The sequence below is a fragment of the Apteryx mantelli genome, chromosome 2 (genome assembly GCF_036417845.1).
Source record: "Apteryx mantelli isolate bAptMan1 chromosome 2, bAptMan1.hap1, whole genome shotgun sequence".
Taxonomy (NCBI): Eukaryota; Metazoa; Chordata; class Aves; order Apterygiformes; family Apterygidae; genus Apteryx; species Apteryx mantelli.
The window spans coordinates 109,050,476-109,067,979 of NC_089979.1; the positions used below are offsets into that span (position 1 = coordinate 109,050,476).

Here is a 17,504-nt window from a genome sequence, read left to right on the forward strand (position 1 = left end):
CTATCTAGTGGCTGTTTCAAAGTTATCCCTGACATCCCCCTCCAGAAACCTGGCCTGATTGCATCCCATTGTGTTGCCCTTCCAGCAGACATCAGAGATTAAAGTATCCTATAAGGATGAGGATATTTTGATCTGGAGGCTTTCTCAAGTTGTTCAAAGAAAACATTGTCTGCTTTCTTATCCTAATTGGATGGTCTGCCGCACCTCATTGGCCTCTTTCTCAGATCCTGACCTGCAAGCTCTCAACCACCCCCTTGTTCAACACACAGAAAAGCTCCATACATCCAAGATGCTTCTTCACATACAGGATGCCCCCCCTCCCCACTTTCCTAGGACCAGAAGTCCCCCAGAGCCTACAGGGAGGAGATGGAGCCATGGTCTTTACTGAAGTGCATGATGGGAGGATGAGACACAATGAATAGGAACTGAAACAAGAGAGCTTCAGACTGCATATAAGGAGAAGCTTTTTCACCCTGAGGACAGTCTGGCAGTGGAGTAGGTTGCCCAGAGAGGTTGTGCAGTCTCTAACCTTGGAAGCTTTCCAGACCAGACCGGATAAAGACCTGAGCAACCTGGTCTGAGCTCAGAGCTGAGCCTGCTTTGAGCAGGAAGATGTATGGGAGTCCATCCTGAAGTCCCTTCCAGACAGAATTATCCTGTGAGTATGAATAGTAGCCTAGCAAATATGAGCAAGTACTCCAAGCTATTTAGGTCAGCATAACTTTAATTAGGCAGAGAGAAAATGGCAGAGTACAAGAGACAGAACGCAAGACTTGCCTTTGGCAAAAGAATAAACATTTTTAAACATAATTTTTAGCTTATATTGAGGGAAGATGGTATGATCATATCTGATCATCTTAATACAGATTAAGATATTTTGACATTATTAGATAATAAAAGGGCCATACTTCCTAATTGCTTTCCTCCTGTCCTTGAATCTTTGTTCATTCAAAGCTGCCCAGCTGCAAATACTCAAAACCTTTCCTGAAATTTTGTTGCCAAATTTAAAAGATAGGTGAGATGTCTGCTCTAATAGGCAATTTCCTTATTAAATTTCTTTGAAATAATCTTTAATCCTGATTTGATGCATCTGCCTTACATTGTTTTTAAATTTTCATTCCATATTTGTATAATCATCACTGGCATATATTTTCTGTCTATAAGGGTAGCTCATTAATTTGCTGTATGATATTGCTCTTTACTTGCTTGTTATATCACTTGATAATGCAATTCAATAAAATTCTTGATACTAGAAAATCCTACTCCCCTGGAAGTAGGATTCTTTAATTCTCATGATTTTCTACCTGATGTCTCAAGGCCAACAGCCACCACTCATTTTTCTGAACAGGCATTTTAGAGAAGTTAGAGTTTGCCCAAAGCCAAAGATTTTTTTTTTTTTGGGGGGGGGGGGGCGGGAGGGTAGAGATTCAGAAACGTGCATTTCTTGAACTTATTTGGAACAAACAATAGAAGGGCATAAATGCAGGAAGTTACAATCTCACTAAGGAAATCTTGTTTTGTGAACAAAGGTACCAAATAATGCCATACATTAAAAAAAAAGTGACATTCAAATATTCCTAAAGCAAAGTACAAGTCAATCACATGAGATGTACCAATAGTTTTACACTGAAGTCACCGAATTGGAAACAGTATAAATATCATCTTCCTTCAACAGACAAAGTAACTATACTATACCATTTTGCTACCTTTTCCAAAGTTTGGGCATGAGGCCAAGAATTCTGAATATTGTGCTTACAGCTCAATATATTGAGTAGTGTCACTGATTTCAGCAAGGCTATCTGCACGACAACATTAAAACAGATGCCAGCATATCTTGCTGGACTGGTGAACAAGCTCAATGTGCAAGATCAAGTGCAGAATTTACAAACTTGCTCACAAATCTAAAGGGCAAGATACTTTTATTCTTCTTCTTCATAGTAGGTCAGAAAAAGGTGATCAGAAAATATTTTATATACGATTCCTAATGAGTAAAAGGACATGGAAAAAGTTATTTGGACATGATTCTCTAGGGGATAAGGTTTCTACTCCATCTTTATTTACAGACTTAAAGTCCTGTTACACCTCTTGTGGCACAACATGCGTTTGGGTCATAGTCGGTACCTTAGCAGGAGCATTACCTTCCTAGCTCTTAATATAAAACCCCTCAAATGCAGAGTAACTGCATCCAGTTGCCACTGATTTTCCTCAACCTTCGTAGCGTTTTGGCAAACAAATTCATGTTCTAAGACCGTGCATTGTCATGTAGCATGGGAAGTGATCTAAAACATAGTAGCTTGTGCCATATTAACATCCCTGGAGCTATAGTCATAAACTAGAGGATTACATCTAGTAAGAACATATTGTGTTACACTCCATCATGCCAGCTCTGCAGTGACAAGTTTCTTCAACACTAAAGCTGAGGTTTCTAAAGTGGCAAGCCTCAGGAACCAAACAACTACGTAATCTCCACATCCATCCAAGTGTTCCAGAAACATGGCAATGTTTATTATGCATTTTTCAATCAAGCTGATGAATTTCAGCATAAACTTGCTGAACTCCTGCCTCAGATTAAAATGCAGATAACAGTGCCAAAAAAAGTTTGATTCTAAAGCTACCAAAGTCAAAAGACTTCTTTCCATTAACAGGGTTTGGATCAACCTATGAAATACATTAATAGGCTCCATTCCTAACTACCACCAAAACTACTGCACTCTACTACAATTCAACAATGCCCCCACCACAGCCACCAGCTTGCTAATGGCATATAATCTTTTAAAACCTTTCCTGCTGATATCTTTTTATCATGTGATTCCTCTTTCCCTGTGAGGCAGAGGGTCCTGCTATTGGTATTTGATGGAGATATTGATTTACAGATGGCAGTATATGCAAGCAGCCCCTAAAAGATCTGTCTTCTCCCATAGAAAAGGGCTCTTACCTTGGGAACAAACTTTGCAAAAAAGCCAAAGTACATGAGCTCCTGCTCCTGAGAGGAAGGGGAGCTGAGCTGGCTCTTTGTACCTGCAGCACAAGGGGAAGCATCTTCACACAATCTTTTGCAATATTTAGACATTATTCTATAGTTAAACTGAGTTTCTGGATACTTCCAGGGATTCTAAAAGATTGTGCTGAGCCACTAATGAATAGATTGAAAAGTTGCACAACAAAAATCTTTTCTTCCAGTATAGAGAATAATTGTTATAAAATGCTAACTATCTTTGGGGGTTTCCCTCCAAAAAAAACAACAACAAAAAACACACACACGGGAGTTTTTCTTCCAAAGAAATGCTTAGATAAGGGAGCCAAAACTCATTGCGCAGGTTCAGCCATCTGTTTAGTAAGGGAAAACTTAATGATCAATTTGATGTTCTAGAAGCATATTCTATTCTTTCAAACAGGGATAGTCTAAAAACAACAATATAATTCCTCTGGGAATAAAAAAGAAACAAAATGCGGACATGGTACATTAGCTTAATAAAATACAAGGAACACATTTATGAACTCTGTGGCCTGAGGGTCCCTTTAGGAATAAAAGCAAATAGGCTGCCATTCTGTATTTTTTACATATGTTTCCTTCACTAGTAGCATCCTGTCAATATTATTCAGAGGGGAACGCCCATCATATTCCTTCAGTTTGAAGGAGACAGTGGTATCAGATGACAACTACTTTGCTTTTAACAAATCAGGAAGAGTTTGCAGTTTACCAAATCATTTCCATAGCCACTGTATGTCAGTACAGCTCCATTAAAACAGATCTGCATTCATGGTCAGGTAGGAATCTACCTTATATTTTCCATGTAAATTATAATGAAAGAGACAGAGTCTCTCCTTTAAAGATTAAATCAAAAGCAGAAAGGGATCTAAGTGCTGAGTTCACCTGCAAAAAAAATGGAATTTAGGGTCTCAGTTTGTTTCTACGCATTTACAAGTAAGGCTGTCTGTCTGTTGTCTCCTCTTTCTAACTTTTGTATTGCATTTAGCAATTTAACTAATTGCTATTAATTTTGCCAAAATAGCTCAAGGGGTTTTTTTTTACACCTTTACAAGTACCTAATTTTTGTTTGTTTGTAGGGAATAGGAAGGGGGAGCATGCTTCAGATACCACTTGCCAAAATGTTGCATATACTCATTATTTAAAATTCTGTAAATACTTACCAACACTTTGATCGATATCAAAACTAACTCTAGGCATGTTTTCTCAAATTAAGTTTTTCCAAACCCTACACACATAGGCATTCAAGAATTGTCAATTAGACTATTACTGCTGATAGTCATTACACTGCAGTTTTAATCATCACCTATAATAGCAGTCTGTATTGAATTTTTAATATTAGTATTATATTTTAAATTAATGCTATCAGCTCCTGTTGGGACACCATTACACCACTCAAGCGCTTTCTTAATATTCCATATCACAAGATACCATCTTATTCGTTGTCTAATACACGAGAAGGAAGCAGGGAGAACAGTTAGTAGTTAGCAAAGGACTTCTGCAAAATGCTAACAATGACCTTGTGGTATTACAGATAAATAATACCTATATTTAATTGGAAAATTTTAAACTAAAACACTCAATTTGTATATATTACAGATAATAAAACACATGATTAAATTAATTTCTGTAATAGCACCTTGACAGACAGCTGAAATACTGACAATGCTGCTCATTATTCTGATCAGCAGCATCCTGTTCTTTAGCTGTAATCTTTAGACCTTTTTAAAAGTTCTCAGGGCAAATTTACAAGATAAAAGCCATGATTACTTTGCAAGCAAGGGAATCTAAGGCTGTAAAGTACAGTAAGTTTCTGAAATCATGAGTATTTCTATAGCTAGGCTTTTAAGTGTGTTGTATGAGTCACATTAGGCTATACAGAAAATATATTCCTGCAGTTACATGGCCAGCTAAAAAGTATGTGCAACAGTCTAAACATGAAGCAGGAGAAGGCATCAGTGAGTAACGCACTAAAATGAGATACTCTTTCAGGGAACAGAAGGCAGAGAGAAAGGGAAGAAGCTGTTTTCAGGTGACTTGAAAATGATATGGCTTAACAATTCTAGTAACCCCAATGCTCTTGTCAGACCAAAGGTTTTGCGTAAGTTTTTTCCTCATCTCTATTAAGCAAGAAACTTGTCTGCACTTGTTGCTTCCCAGTCCCAATGCTACTCTTTAACAAGCTCTGGATCTCTGTCTGTATTGTAAATCAGTTGATTTGGGGCTCTCTCCTGTCTTCTTTCTTACTTGCAGTTAACTTCTGCTGTTCCTTTTGACTCCCTTCCTTGCCTTTGTAGGGCAGTCTGAGGAGCCCAAAGCATCACCCTCACCCATACAGTTGGATGGGCCTGTGGATTTCCCCAGAGCACCCCGTCACTGAGACTCCAGCCTTGGGCAGAGGCACCAGATAAAAGAGTACAAGCTAAGTGCACAGAAAGTGCTGTGGCAGACCTAGCGAGCCGGTAAGCTAGTAGCTTTGCTCAAAGGGTGGCCTATACTGTGTGTTTATGGCAAGGTGCCTAGGCTTCAGAGCAGGCAGCTGTGGAAAAAACATTCCCAGGCAAGGGCTCATCCTAATTCCTTTAGTCAGTCTAGCAGAAACCTTGAAGCTGGAGTGTTTAAAATAATTTATTGCCGATGCCAACTCAGTTTCTGGTATCTCTGCTTTGATCTCTAGCTATAACACTCCCTTGAAATGATGACTTTTTGGATGTGGCTCAAACAGCGACCACAGGTCAACTTTTTGTCAGTCACCACCTCAGCGGAGTTTCCCATTAATTAGGCTTTCAACAGAAGACAAAGACCTAAATCATCACCACCAATCTATTTAAGATTATCTAGAATTTTGCAACTAAAGTATAGAGTTTGCTTTTGCCTTGAAATTAGAAGCTCATTAAAGCATCTTTTAGAGATTGCTCACCTTAATTAGGCTCATAATTAATAGCTGCAATTGCTTCTCTTGTCTCTCAATAACTGCTATTCTTAAAATTTGGCACGTAACGTTTTCTTCCCAATAACCAAGCACTATCTTGGCCTAGCTTAGAAACTGGGTTAATAGTAATAACAATTAAAAGTAGAAATCACCACATACAAGCAACAATTATGTCCATATAACCAAGGTGTGTTATGGGAATGCTGCTGCCCAGCTGTTACAACCAGTAGATTAAATAATCCCAGGACTAGGCTTTGCTGAAGATTCTTTCCCTGACATAGGTAATAGACAACTTCTTAGAACCGAAGAAAATAAAACTGTTCATGCACTGTCTTTCAGTGCAAATCAAAAGGAGTTTGGCCCATGTATTAAAAAGGATGTCTAATATATTTTACATTTGACAGGTCAAAAAATCCGCTCAGTGCAGCACTATTCTGTATTCAACAACATTTCCTGCCCAGCTAAAGTAGTGTCCTATTTTGCTCATCAACTGTCTTGCTTACTCCCTTTTTGCATCATTGCCCTATGCCACGTGATTCCTCCAAAGACAGGTCATCTTCACATCACCTAATCTCTACTAGCAAAAGATAAGAAGCCAATAATGGAAGCAGGTACTGTTATGGCTATAAGATAACTTACATCTACTCTTTCCTGACCTATAAATATTATGTAATTAATGCACAAAGTGCCTTTTTTTTTTAAAAAAAAAACATACCTTGGGACCCTTAGATCTTTACAAACATCAGATCATTTCTGATAACTTTCTTAACTGAGGCAGAATTAGTTCACTGGGAATAACATGAACAAAACCCCATCAGGAACGCTCAATTTGACACTAGCCAATATTGAAAAGCAAAGGTATCTAAAATACAATTTTTGACCATATGAACAAATGCTGTCACTGCAATCAGGAGATATAATTCCATCCTAAAGGCAGTCAGAAAGTTTTATGGTTCCAAGGAGACAAAAAGATGATTATTGATATTCAGTTGTTTCTTAGTTAGCCAAACTACCAAAGATGCTCAATTCAGAACAATGTTATCCTACCTGGACACAGCTAAACAAATGGATCAGTTCAGAGAGAGAAAGAAGTAGGATAGGTAGTGAGAGGAGGGGCTTAACTACTATTCACATTTCTTCTGAAAACTGCTTGATCCTCAGCTATTCTACAGCACAACAAATCTCCAAACAGGGAAGAGCAAATTAAAAATAAGAGCATTTTTATATCTGGTTGAGCATAACTAAACTATTGCTTCTTCATTACATCAACAGCTTCTCACCCTGAAGTGAGATAGTCATCTGCCATTCTGCGCAAACCTGACTCAAATCTTCTCAGCTACAGTGATAATGTAATAAAAGAAAATTATTCTCTTTCTTACTTCAGGGAAGGATTTTCTCTTCCTCAAAAAGCTCTGAATGGGATCTGTACAATACTCCATTCTTCACCCTCCTCCCATCCACCTTTAACTGGGTATACAAGGCTTACATAATGTTGAAGTTTTGAAGAGTAAGTGATCTTACTCAGTATGAGTTGATGCACTTTTTTCTTTCACGTATATGTATGTGTGTGCATGTGTGTGTATCTGAGAGATTTATCTATACTAAAGTGAGTCTTACATACATACAAAGGGGAGAAAAATGGTTTCATCCAGGAAAGTGAAACAAAGGAAAGTGAAATCAACAGTAAGTGGATTCTAAGTCAACCTTCCAAGTCCAGAGATTTTTTTGTGGTTTATGTAAAAACTTGCACAAAGAATAATGAGTATGAATGTTCTCTTACTGTGTAGCTCTGATATGCTTGTGAATAATCTTAGTCTAATTGTGAAGGCTGAAACATGAATAATAGCTGCACTCTCCCATTCTGCAGGAATAGACTCATTTTATCACATTATTTCTTTTCTCTTTTTCAGCATATTACTGTATTATAAGAGGTTATAATGGTAGCCAAATAGCTCCTATTTCTACCAGTATTTCTGCTTGTTTATGACTTATTTGGGAAACACAGTGCTCTGGGTGCACTACATGAAGCCATCTGCTAGCTGCACAACACCTCACCTACATAAGGAAAAAGTTATCACTTTATGTGTATGTGAGAGAGAGAGAGAGAGAGAGAGAGAGAGAGGGTGGAACATTCACACTTTCCAACTTTAGGCACCTACCTTGAAAGTAGCTGATAGCACATTTTCTTTCCACTCACTACATCTTTGCTTCAAATCTAAGTCTCACACATCTCTGTCTTGGTCTGAAGTATCCACAGATCTAGCCCCGCCTGGGATCTCTTAATCTGTCTGCCCATGCTGCTCCTGCACATGCTGAACCTATCTAAACAGGCTGGCTAGTTTTCATACCTTGAGTTGTTTTTATCGTGCATATACCTATTGATCCGTGCAAGCACAGTGGCTACATCATCTGAGGCAACATGACATTTTCCGATTTGTTTTTAAGAGTGGCATCTCCAGTGTAGACTAGTTCTCTTTGAGGCATTCGGTTGAGGAGACAGCTAATAGGAACTGAAATGTGCCATGCATTTTCAAACCACAATTTGTCCCTCTATATCGCCTCTGAAATTTAATTATGCAAAGAATGCCAGCTGCCCCTTTATAAATAGGGGAAACTCCACTGCCCATTTTAATAATTGAAATTAGACACCAGAGGAAATGTCTTCAGTCTTGAGAAGGAGTGAGTATATTTTAGTGCCTGATTTGAAAGAACTGTTCTCCTTTTGCAAAGGAAACTGCCTTTACACAGACAAGAACCTGCCATTAGGAATACTCTTCTAGCACTAACATCTATACATCATCTGACTAATACTAACACCTCCACACAAAAGTGATACTTCTGTAAACATTAGCCTGATGAATGCTTCCAAAACAAACCCAATAAAAGTGATACAAGTTCAACAGCATTTAGAAAGAGCTGTGAGAACTTTTAACACACCTTATGTATATGACTCGCATGCCTCACATGCATGTGAAATTTGAAGCAGCTGACTGCAAACAGTAGGAGAGAAAAAGACCAGAGATACAATATTGCCTCTAAAGTTCAAATATAAACGGTTCAGTCATCCAGTGTTGGCAGCCATTAGCTCCTGCTCAAATGTGAACAAAAATATATGTTCTCTGAGAGCTAATCAGCTTTAGCCTGCTCCCTGGTCTGCCTTTTCAAGATAGCATAAAGATGAAGTCAGTAAGAACACTTGAGCACATTTCCTATGCATTTACAGCTTAATGTCCCAACACTGCTTTAGAACCCTTCAAAAGTCACCTCCAGGCTTCTTAGAGACAGCAAGCACTGAATTTGGCTACCCTCAAGGATGAAGGCTAGAGCTATTCCTGCTGCTAGAGAATATGGGAGAGGGCATCTGGGATGAATAGCTCTGGGGAACAAGCCTCACTGTCCCTGGCAGCCTGGGGCCCCAGGCTGCTGCCCAGTTTGCCTGTGCCTATGGCTGGTCTAGAAACTGGTGCCTCTGCAAATGACTTCTGTGCAAGGAATTCACGCAAAAAGTTGAGAGCGCGATCAGCATTACTGTTGCCTCCTCACACCCATCTAGGCTTACATCAGATAAGCCAACTATGTATTTGAACACTAACAATTAATTACGAACTGAAAAAAATTGGTCATCTTCTCTATATTCATTGGGTTACAGAGCATTAACAAATTATCAGTGTTTTATTTTTAATCCAGATATTTGAGCTTCACTTTCTACAGACTTTGTTTCTTTGATTGCATTTTTGAATAAAAAGGGTGCTGGTTCTCCTTTTTAAAGGCACTTTTTCAAGGCATCAGTCTCATTGACGTACATTGGCAATTTTTTTTTTGTAGCTTCTTCCCCCCTCATTCCCCCACCTTTGCAAAGTCTTGGTTCTGCTATTTTCTGGCAATTGGTTTTTCTTACTGCCCTTCGTCACACCAGAGACTGAAATGGCCTGTAGTTCCGGAGGAGTGAGCTAGCATAAATATTTTTAATTTGTGCTTTTAGGAGTTCCTTCTACCCAATATGCATATTTATGAAAAAATTTTCATTAGAGCCAGATTGTTGAAGTACAGAAAACAAGTGCTAAGGTCAATGAAGTGACAATCACAGCTGTCTTCAAAATAAAGAGATACAAGCATTCATGGTGCATGAATGGCATTAAAACAAACAAACCAACCACACACACACCACACAAAGCAAGTGTGCCTGGGTTCCTGTTCTGAGGATGAGGGATGGGCAGAAGGCATTATGTAGCAGGATATGAGGCAGATGAAGTATGCAAGAGAAAGATGAGCCCAACAATAATATTTGACCACTAAGTAATGGGCATGAGGGGACAATCATCTTTCCTACAGGATGCCTCTTTCTAGTTTAGAAAGAACTCACAAATGATGAGCTGAGCTTGAGTTATTTATGGATTTAAAAAGAGGAAAAAAAAAAAAAAAAGAGATACAAGTTAGTGTTATACAGATATTTTTAGTAGGAATAATACCAAAAGGCCATGTTACTTGTAAAAGTGTTTCATTTGCCCTCACAGTCCTAAAGGAGTTATATTTTGCAAGTAAATAAAACAAAAATACATCAACTACTTGAAGTCTCTCTAAAACATTCCCAAACCACTTTTGTTTACATACATGCAACACAACTGTACGTCCAGTGCAAATATGTTTAAGGATTCATTAGTAAATGAACCACTAGAGGATTTTTGAGTCATGAATTGCTCATATTTACCACATTTTTAAATAGAAAAAATAATTATTTAAATAGATTACAGGGCTTAGCCTGGTCTGACTTCTGATCATCTAATTTCACCTGCTATGCATGACATTGCACAGAGTTTCAGCTAGTAAGTGTTAGCTGGGTTGTACAACATGTTTACCTAAGGCACATATTTACAGAAAGGCAAATTGGTCTTTAAAGGCAACCATATTTTAATTATTATAAATTCTTAATCAGCAAGAGCTCTACTACAGATACGTAAAACCTAGGTGGACAATACTGTGGATTTTCTCACAGTCGTCACTGTTCTTTTGCCACACTACTCTTAAGTGCTTACCTATTCAGAAAAGACTGTTCAGTAATCTAGACAGTGAATTTACAAAGCACTTACAATTCTATACTAACTTTCCTCAAAGATAGTCTTAATAAGGACTTAATGAATTATTTTGCCTAAAGGCATTCTTAGTGTGCATAAAGGACTTGTCCACACTAGGAGATTCCATTAATCCAAGGTGAGGATTTTCAGTGTGCCAAATACTGTACACGAGCTCCCTGCTGTCCCCTTCTGGGCAATATTAGCACAGCGCAAGCACCTCCTTGCTTTGAGGTTCACACTCAAGCAAAATTCCTGGTTTACTCCCTGAAGGGACAAACCCAAAGAGAATCCAGGCTGGTGCAAACTATCCCTTCTACGTTCACTTTTTATATCTCACTATGGCAATGTAATAAGAATTGGAAAAAAAAAGATATTGTTTATGGTCTTGGGAAATTTCAATAGCTATGGCTATGCTAAAAAGTGCCTAGGCACTGTGCCCCCCAATTCTTTCCAAGGCAAGATTCTTGCAAGCATTTTTTTTTTCTTGGGGGTGGGGGGGGATAGTCAGAACTGTTGCAGAATGGATCCAATTTTCTTACTGGGAATGATTTCCAAAATAAAAAATTCATATCCCATTATAGGCAAGCTCTTGAATCTTCCACACAGAAGCCAAAATTTAAAGTTCCATAGAGAAGAATATACTGTCTCAAGTACATCTATGCCAACACTTAAGATTTCTGATGCTTGTTTTATAGACGCATCAATAATCCTTATAACAGGTCAAGGTCATAACCCTCAAATAGCAAAGTGAAAGCCTAGACAGGAGTTTTATAGTGGTGATAAAAGGACTGCTTTTTGAACATCAGCTGTCCTACAGAATCCCCACCAACACCATATCCCATCATCAATTTGGTCAACAGCTTCAGGTTCCCCCTAATACTGGGGTTGCATAAGTGCCCTGGATGCCAAATATCATTACCTTTATTCTGCAGCACAAAAGATAATTTTCACACATTCAAGGATTCATCTTGACCTTCACCACTCCTGCTGTCTACTGGGATTGTTTCTGAAGTTCTGATCTCTGATCAGCCTCAAGCAGCTTTCAATTACATTACATAATGTTATGTCAAAATAATGTAGAATTTCTCCCCTAAATTAAAGTGCTATGAGATGCACAATGGGCAACATTAATTGTTGTACTAGTGAGAAGTGTAAGGTCCAACAGCTTGGGAACCATTAAAAGGATGATTGATATGCATTATATCAAAGGTGTGCTAAGAATCCTCCTTATGAAGTGATGCAGCCCATTGATTCCATTGACGGCAGGTCATGAGACAGCAGACCTTATAACCTTGACACTATGCAAAAGCATACTGTAGATAGATTTTAAAAAGCTCGAGAAAGAGCTAACTGATAATTCTCTTTTCCTTTGATGACACTCTAGTTAGTAAGGTGGTAGCAGTATGGACTAGTTTAACAGGAGAACAGACGTGACAAAAATGGAAGGAACTCTGAAACCTTTTGTAAGTTAGACTACCAAACAGATATGAATTGAAATGTGTTGTGGTACACTCAATAACTTCATTGGCATATATTTAGTGTGAGTGACTTCCAAGGCAATAGACTTTGTTTAAAATGAAAAAATATTAATTTGATAGAATGTCCTTTATATAATACCAAGCATACAATAATAAAAACAGGTCTATCTTTACTTAAAGCTAGTGAAGTTGCAGTTTCAAACTCCAAAGCAATACATAATGTTTAACATAATGCAATAGAATGTAATAGAAAAATAGTTCCAATATTCAAGTCTTCTATGGCAGATATAAAGTTGCTGGTTTTAGAAGAAAAATCTAGTGAAACATACAAACTTCATGGAGAGGCATAATCTCTCTTTTAATAAGAGGAATTTTTATTAAGGTAAATTGTTAATTAACACAGAAAAAAATATATGGGTTTTTATGGTATTTGAACAGCCTTGCTTCAAAAAAGAAACAAGGAGGTCACCTGTAAATACCTTTTTTGTATTATCATCACTTGTAGAAGAATTGCAAAATGAATTTTGGCATAATCTGGCAAGACCTGCAGGTAACCACTGAATATTTATTTCTCCAATCAGCATTCTTTCCTCTAACCAAAAATACCTACTCTTTTCAAAAAAGCTCAGGATATGTCTCTATGCTTACCCTAATGAGAAATAAGTCTCAGAACAGGAAGAAGGGGCAACAGAGGAACATGAGAACCAAGTAAACAGATTGTGGAGAGGTTAACATTTCTAAGTAAGTTATCCATGGTCCATCAAATCTGCATTTCTTTTAACAAAGCATATGCTCTAATCCATAAACAGTGAAGCCTTACAGGGCTCCAACATTTACATAAGAAACATTCTCACATACTGACAAAGGCAAACTAACCTAAGCATGCATCCTGGTGGCTCAGTTGTGGATCAGCACTGTTCCTCCAAGTTTTAGTTCTGTTTCCCTAGACCACGAGATATTTTAAAGCACTTTGTGCAAATTATACAGGGTTTGATGAAATATTTGTAGGTGTTCCTGATAAAGATAGAATCAGAAATATCTTCTATAAGAACTTAAGTTATGGGATTTATGAACAAAGCAATGTCAAACATCAGGAATAAAATTGCAGCTTTTGAAGCCTCCTAAAAAACCCCTCTGATATTATACCCTTTGATGTGCATCATTCCAATTGTAATATTTGTAGCAGGAAACCAAACTTGAACAATTACAGTCAGAACTGGAGCTGCAAGCATCTTAATAACATGATGCAACTGTTCAGTGAATCAGTGTCTCAATCAATACAATAAAATGTACTATCTATTATCCTACAGTGTTTTGTCAGTCTAGAATGAAATGCCATAAAAACTGCAAATAAAATTACAATTAGGTTGGAGACTAGAATTCTCAAATGTGTACTTCCCTCATTTAAAGGGTTTGGGGCTAGAGGAGAGAGAGGAGTTGTTTCCATTTAATGACTCAAGCACAGTTTGGTTTAGACAGCACATTTGATTTGGGAATCTATTAGCTGGTAATGACTCTTTGGAGAGGAAAAAAAAATTGGATTTCCTTATTACTTGTTTGATTAGCAATATCTGTAATTCCATGATGTTGCAAAGCAGCTCAGCATTAGAACTGAGCTATTTTCCATCATTTGTAGAAGCAGAAGCATAAACACTGTGAAGCCCTAGTTCTCATGTGAAACACATACATGGAAATTCTGCAGTAATCTTAGTGGCATTAGAATAAGGAGAGTAAAATTAGGTAATATACATATAGAAGATTAACTTTTGAAAAGTGTGCATATCAGAAATCACAGGTATTAAGATAAGGATGACAACCACCTAAGTAGTTGCTATTCAAGCAAAGGGATGCAAGAATGCCATTTCAGCTCCCGCTGGGGCCCCCAGGTCCTGCCTGAGCCATGTCATGGGCCTTCCTGCACCCAGCCTATCCCCTGCTCTTCCTAACTGGTTGGCTGCCCTTCCCAGCTTGACCTCAGACCTGACTGGCCCCCTCACATTTGGTGACCTCCGGACAATCGACCACCTGTTTGTGCCACCAGCACTGCCCACCCTGCTTGGAGACAGCAGGTCACCACAGCCCCACTTCCTGGGGACCAAGGTGTGTGTTGGAAAAAGGCATTAAAAACAAAACAACAACAACAACACCACATGCCACAACCACACACACCCAAAACAAAACACCCCACACAACTCTGAGCAGATCCTCCCATGAGGAGGAAAGACTTCCTTTACCATCAACATCCACATCCTCCTCCCAGTGAAAAGCCTTGTGCGCTGGCAACCCACCATAGCCCCCCACTCCAGTCGCAGCCATGTGCTTTTGGACCCAGAGCTGCTGCAGGAAAAGGGAGCATAACACCAGGGAAAGGGGTAGACATGAGGGAGCATGCATAAGAACTGTTTTATTATCAGGACCTTTCTCTGTAATAGTATTATTTTACTTTATTTTTTTGTAATAATTAGGTCTAGATAAATAATGATTCTTTGATTATACTTTTAAGATTTCTGTTAGGCTAATGGCAATTGTCACAGCTTGCTCATAAGGTGACCTTCTTAGTCTTCAAACTCCACAGGCTGTAGTATAAAAAACTGGAGAACCGGGGTAGTCTAGCCTGTAATTTAGATGCAATGAATTCCGCTTCCAACTTAAAGAGCATTTCACCAGCTGAAGGTATTTCAGGTTTTGTACGCAAACCCCCAAAGAAAAAGATTGCTTATTTTGTATCAATATCTAGGTAGGAGCAACATAATCTGTGCAAGAGCAGGCAAACTAGAGAAGCAGTGCAATTGAGGCAATCGTCTACAATACTGGTGTTTTGCCACTATTATAGATCTTCAGGATTTGCAAGACTGAGGTACTGTAGTCCCTTGGTCTTTTCTTCTTCCCTGAACTCAAAAGAATTCTTAATTCCAGGTCCACAATGCCAGCTCATTATATCCCTGACACACATTTTTGTGAAACAATTTTAGTATTGATTCACAAGCTAGTTCTCCAATAATCTGTTGAATTTTAAGACTGAGATTATTTAGAAGAAAATCAACAGTATTCAGAATACTAATTTTCTGTTAGTCTAAAGCTTCATGTTTAAATATGTCATATGCCTGTGAAATTAGAGATCTATATCAAAACAGTATATACACAGGCATCTAGAAATAGCAAGGAAAGCTATGAATATTCCTATGGGTGAAGTTTAAGACTTGCATTCAGGCCTTAGAATAAATTTGCATAGCTCTAAGGATATAATTAGACCAGATGGAGCATCATACTTATACACCTATGCTTCCAGTAACCACGTGTCAAGTTAGCTTGGTAATTTCTGAACAACACTGCATTGTTTTACAGAAAAACATGCAAAGGGTAAGTTTCCTATGGTGCTGGAAATGCTGAATGACAGCAATTATTAATAAGGTGGGGAACAAGTTAAATCAAAGCAGCACATCAAGGCTGTTTAGTTTTGCTCCAACAAGCATGACTTTGCGAGTGTTCACTTGCCCTGTGAGCACAGGTATGCCATTTTAACTGAAGTCGTCAGTCATGCAACTGTTCAGCATGACTCCATCAGCATTAGAAATTTGGCCCATGCTGCTACATGTTATTTGCAGTGTGTTTTTCTCTGCAGTGCAATAACATGCAATTACTGTCATATTCAACAGAAAAGAAATGCGTTCCATTTAAAAAAGAAAAGGTCTGTCAGACAGCTAAAACTTTGTTAAAACAAACATTAGCACTAGTATTTTGCATCAAACACATTTTTATCTTAAAAATACTGCCCAACATTTTTTTTGCTCTGAATATACAAGCATAAGACAGAGAGAGCCCTTACCTCCTCTTTTGTTTAACTTGGCATATCCTGGCACATAGCTACTTGTCATAGATGACGAACTGCTGAAGGAAGAGTGGGGTAGTGCTGAGATCAGAGGTTCATCACATTTTTCTGAAACACAAGAAAACAGATTTGCTGTATGTTATCATCCAGTCAGACACTCTAAGGGGCAAGGCAGCCTTTCTTTTTATTTTGGGTAATACCACAGCCTCGTTATTCTTGTACACATGGGATGCATTTGGATACCAACATTTCCAAGCAGTATGAAAATATTATCAGTCCACTTTATTCACACATGTAAAAATAAAGCAAAGGGAAACTAAGAATTTTTTCCGAAGCAAGGTTAGGTAATAGTAACGCATAACCATGGGCCACCACTCTCATTAAGGATGCTATAAAAAAAGTTATTGTTATTGTGAAAGCTTCATGAAAAGCAGATAAGGTAAACTTTCAGTTCTGTGATAGAAGTGGTGGTAATCTGATATTTTAGTTAAAAAAAATAAGGAATTAGCATACATGAATCAATGCCTATGAATTATCACATATTACAGATTTACTGAGAAAATAAGTTAAGGAAATAATCTTTTAATAATTTTTAGTATAATCTCCATAATCCATTTTGAACACTTCACTTCTATTTTACTTAGTATAAAGAAAGATTAACTTGGTATTAACATCTAAGATGGATGGGGGGGGGATCAGAATCTTTGCCTTTCTAATAAAGAAAAAAGTTTAAAAGAAATCATCCCCTGCGATTTTTTAAAAATATGCAAGTTTGAATGAAAAAGCTGGCTGTTGATTTTTCAGATGCTTAGAGCAGTTAATGTACTGTCCTTTGCTCTGGTTTTTCCCTCAGTTACTCCAATGGATGTGGGAAATATGTAGGTTAAATAACCCATCTATATTTTAGGTACATCCTCACTACAAAAAAAAAAAAAAAAACAGCCTACACCAATCAGTTTTTATATATATATATTTTATATATATTTATATATTTTTTATATAGCTAGATCTATATTTTTATATAGATATAAAAACAAACAAACAAACAAACAAAACAAAACACCCCCACACAACCACAGGCTCTGCTATAAATGGCAACACCCCCAATTTAGGTACCTGGAAAGCAGTAGGCCATCACCGATCGGCAGCATACCTAACACTACGCCACACGAGCTAATTTTGGTACAGCCCTTTAGTACACACA

The 17,504-nt window shown here is 37.9% G+C and overlaps 1 protein-coding gene across 1 annotated transcript in view; it reads right to left on the reverse strand.

Moving 5' to 3' along the window:
- The window catches only part of CNTNAP2 (contactin associated protein 2), a 1,164,397-nt gene that overhangs the window by 791,389 nt on the left and 355,504 nt on the right, over positions 1-17,504 (reverse strand). The window contains exon 2 of the mRNA XM_013955738.2: positions 16,298-16,408. Within this exon, the coding sequence (XP_013811192.2) occupies positions 16,298-16,408 (111 nt within the window). The remainder of the gene's footprint in view (positions 1-16,297; positions 16,409-17,504) is intronic.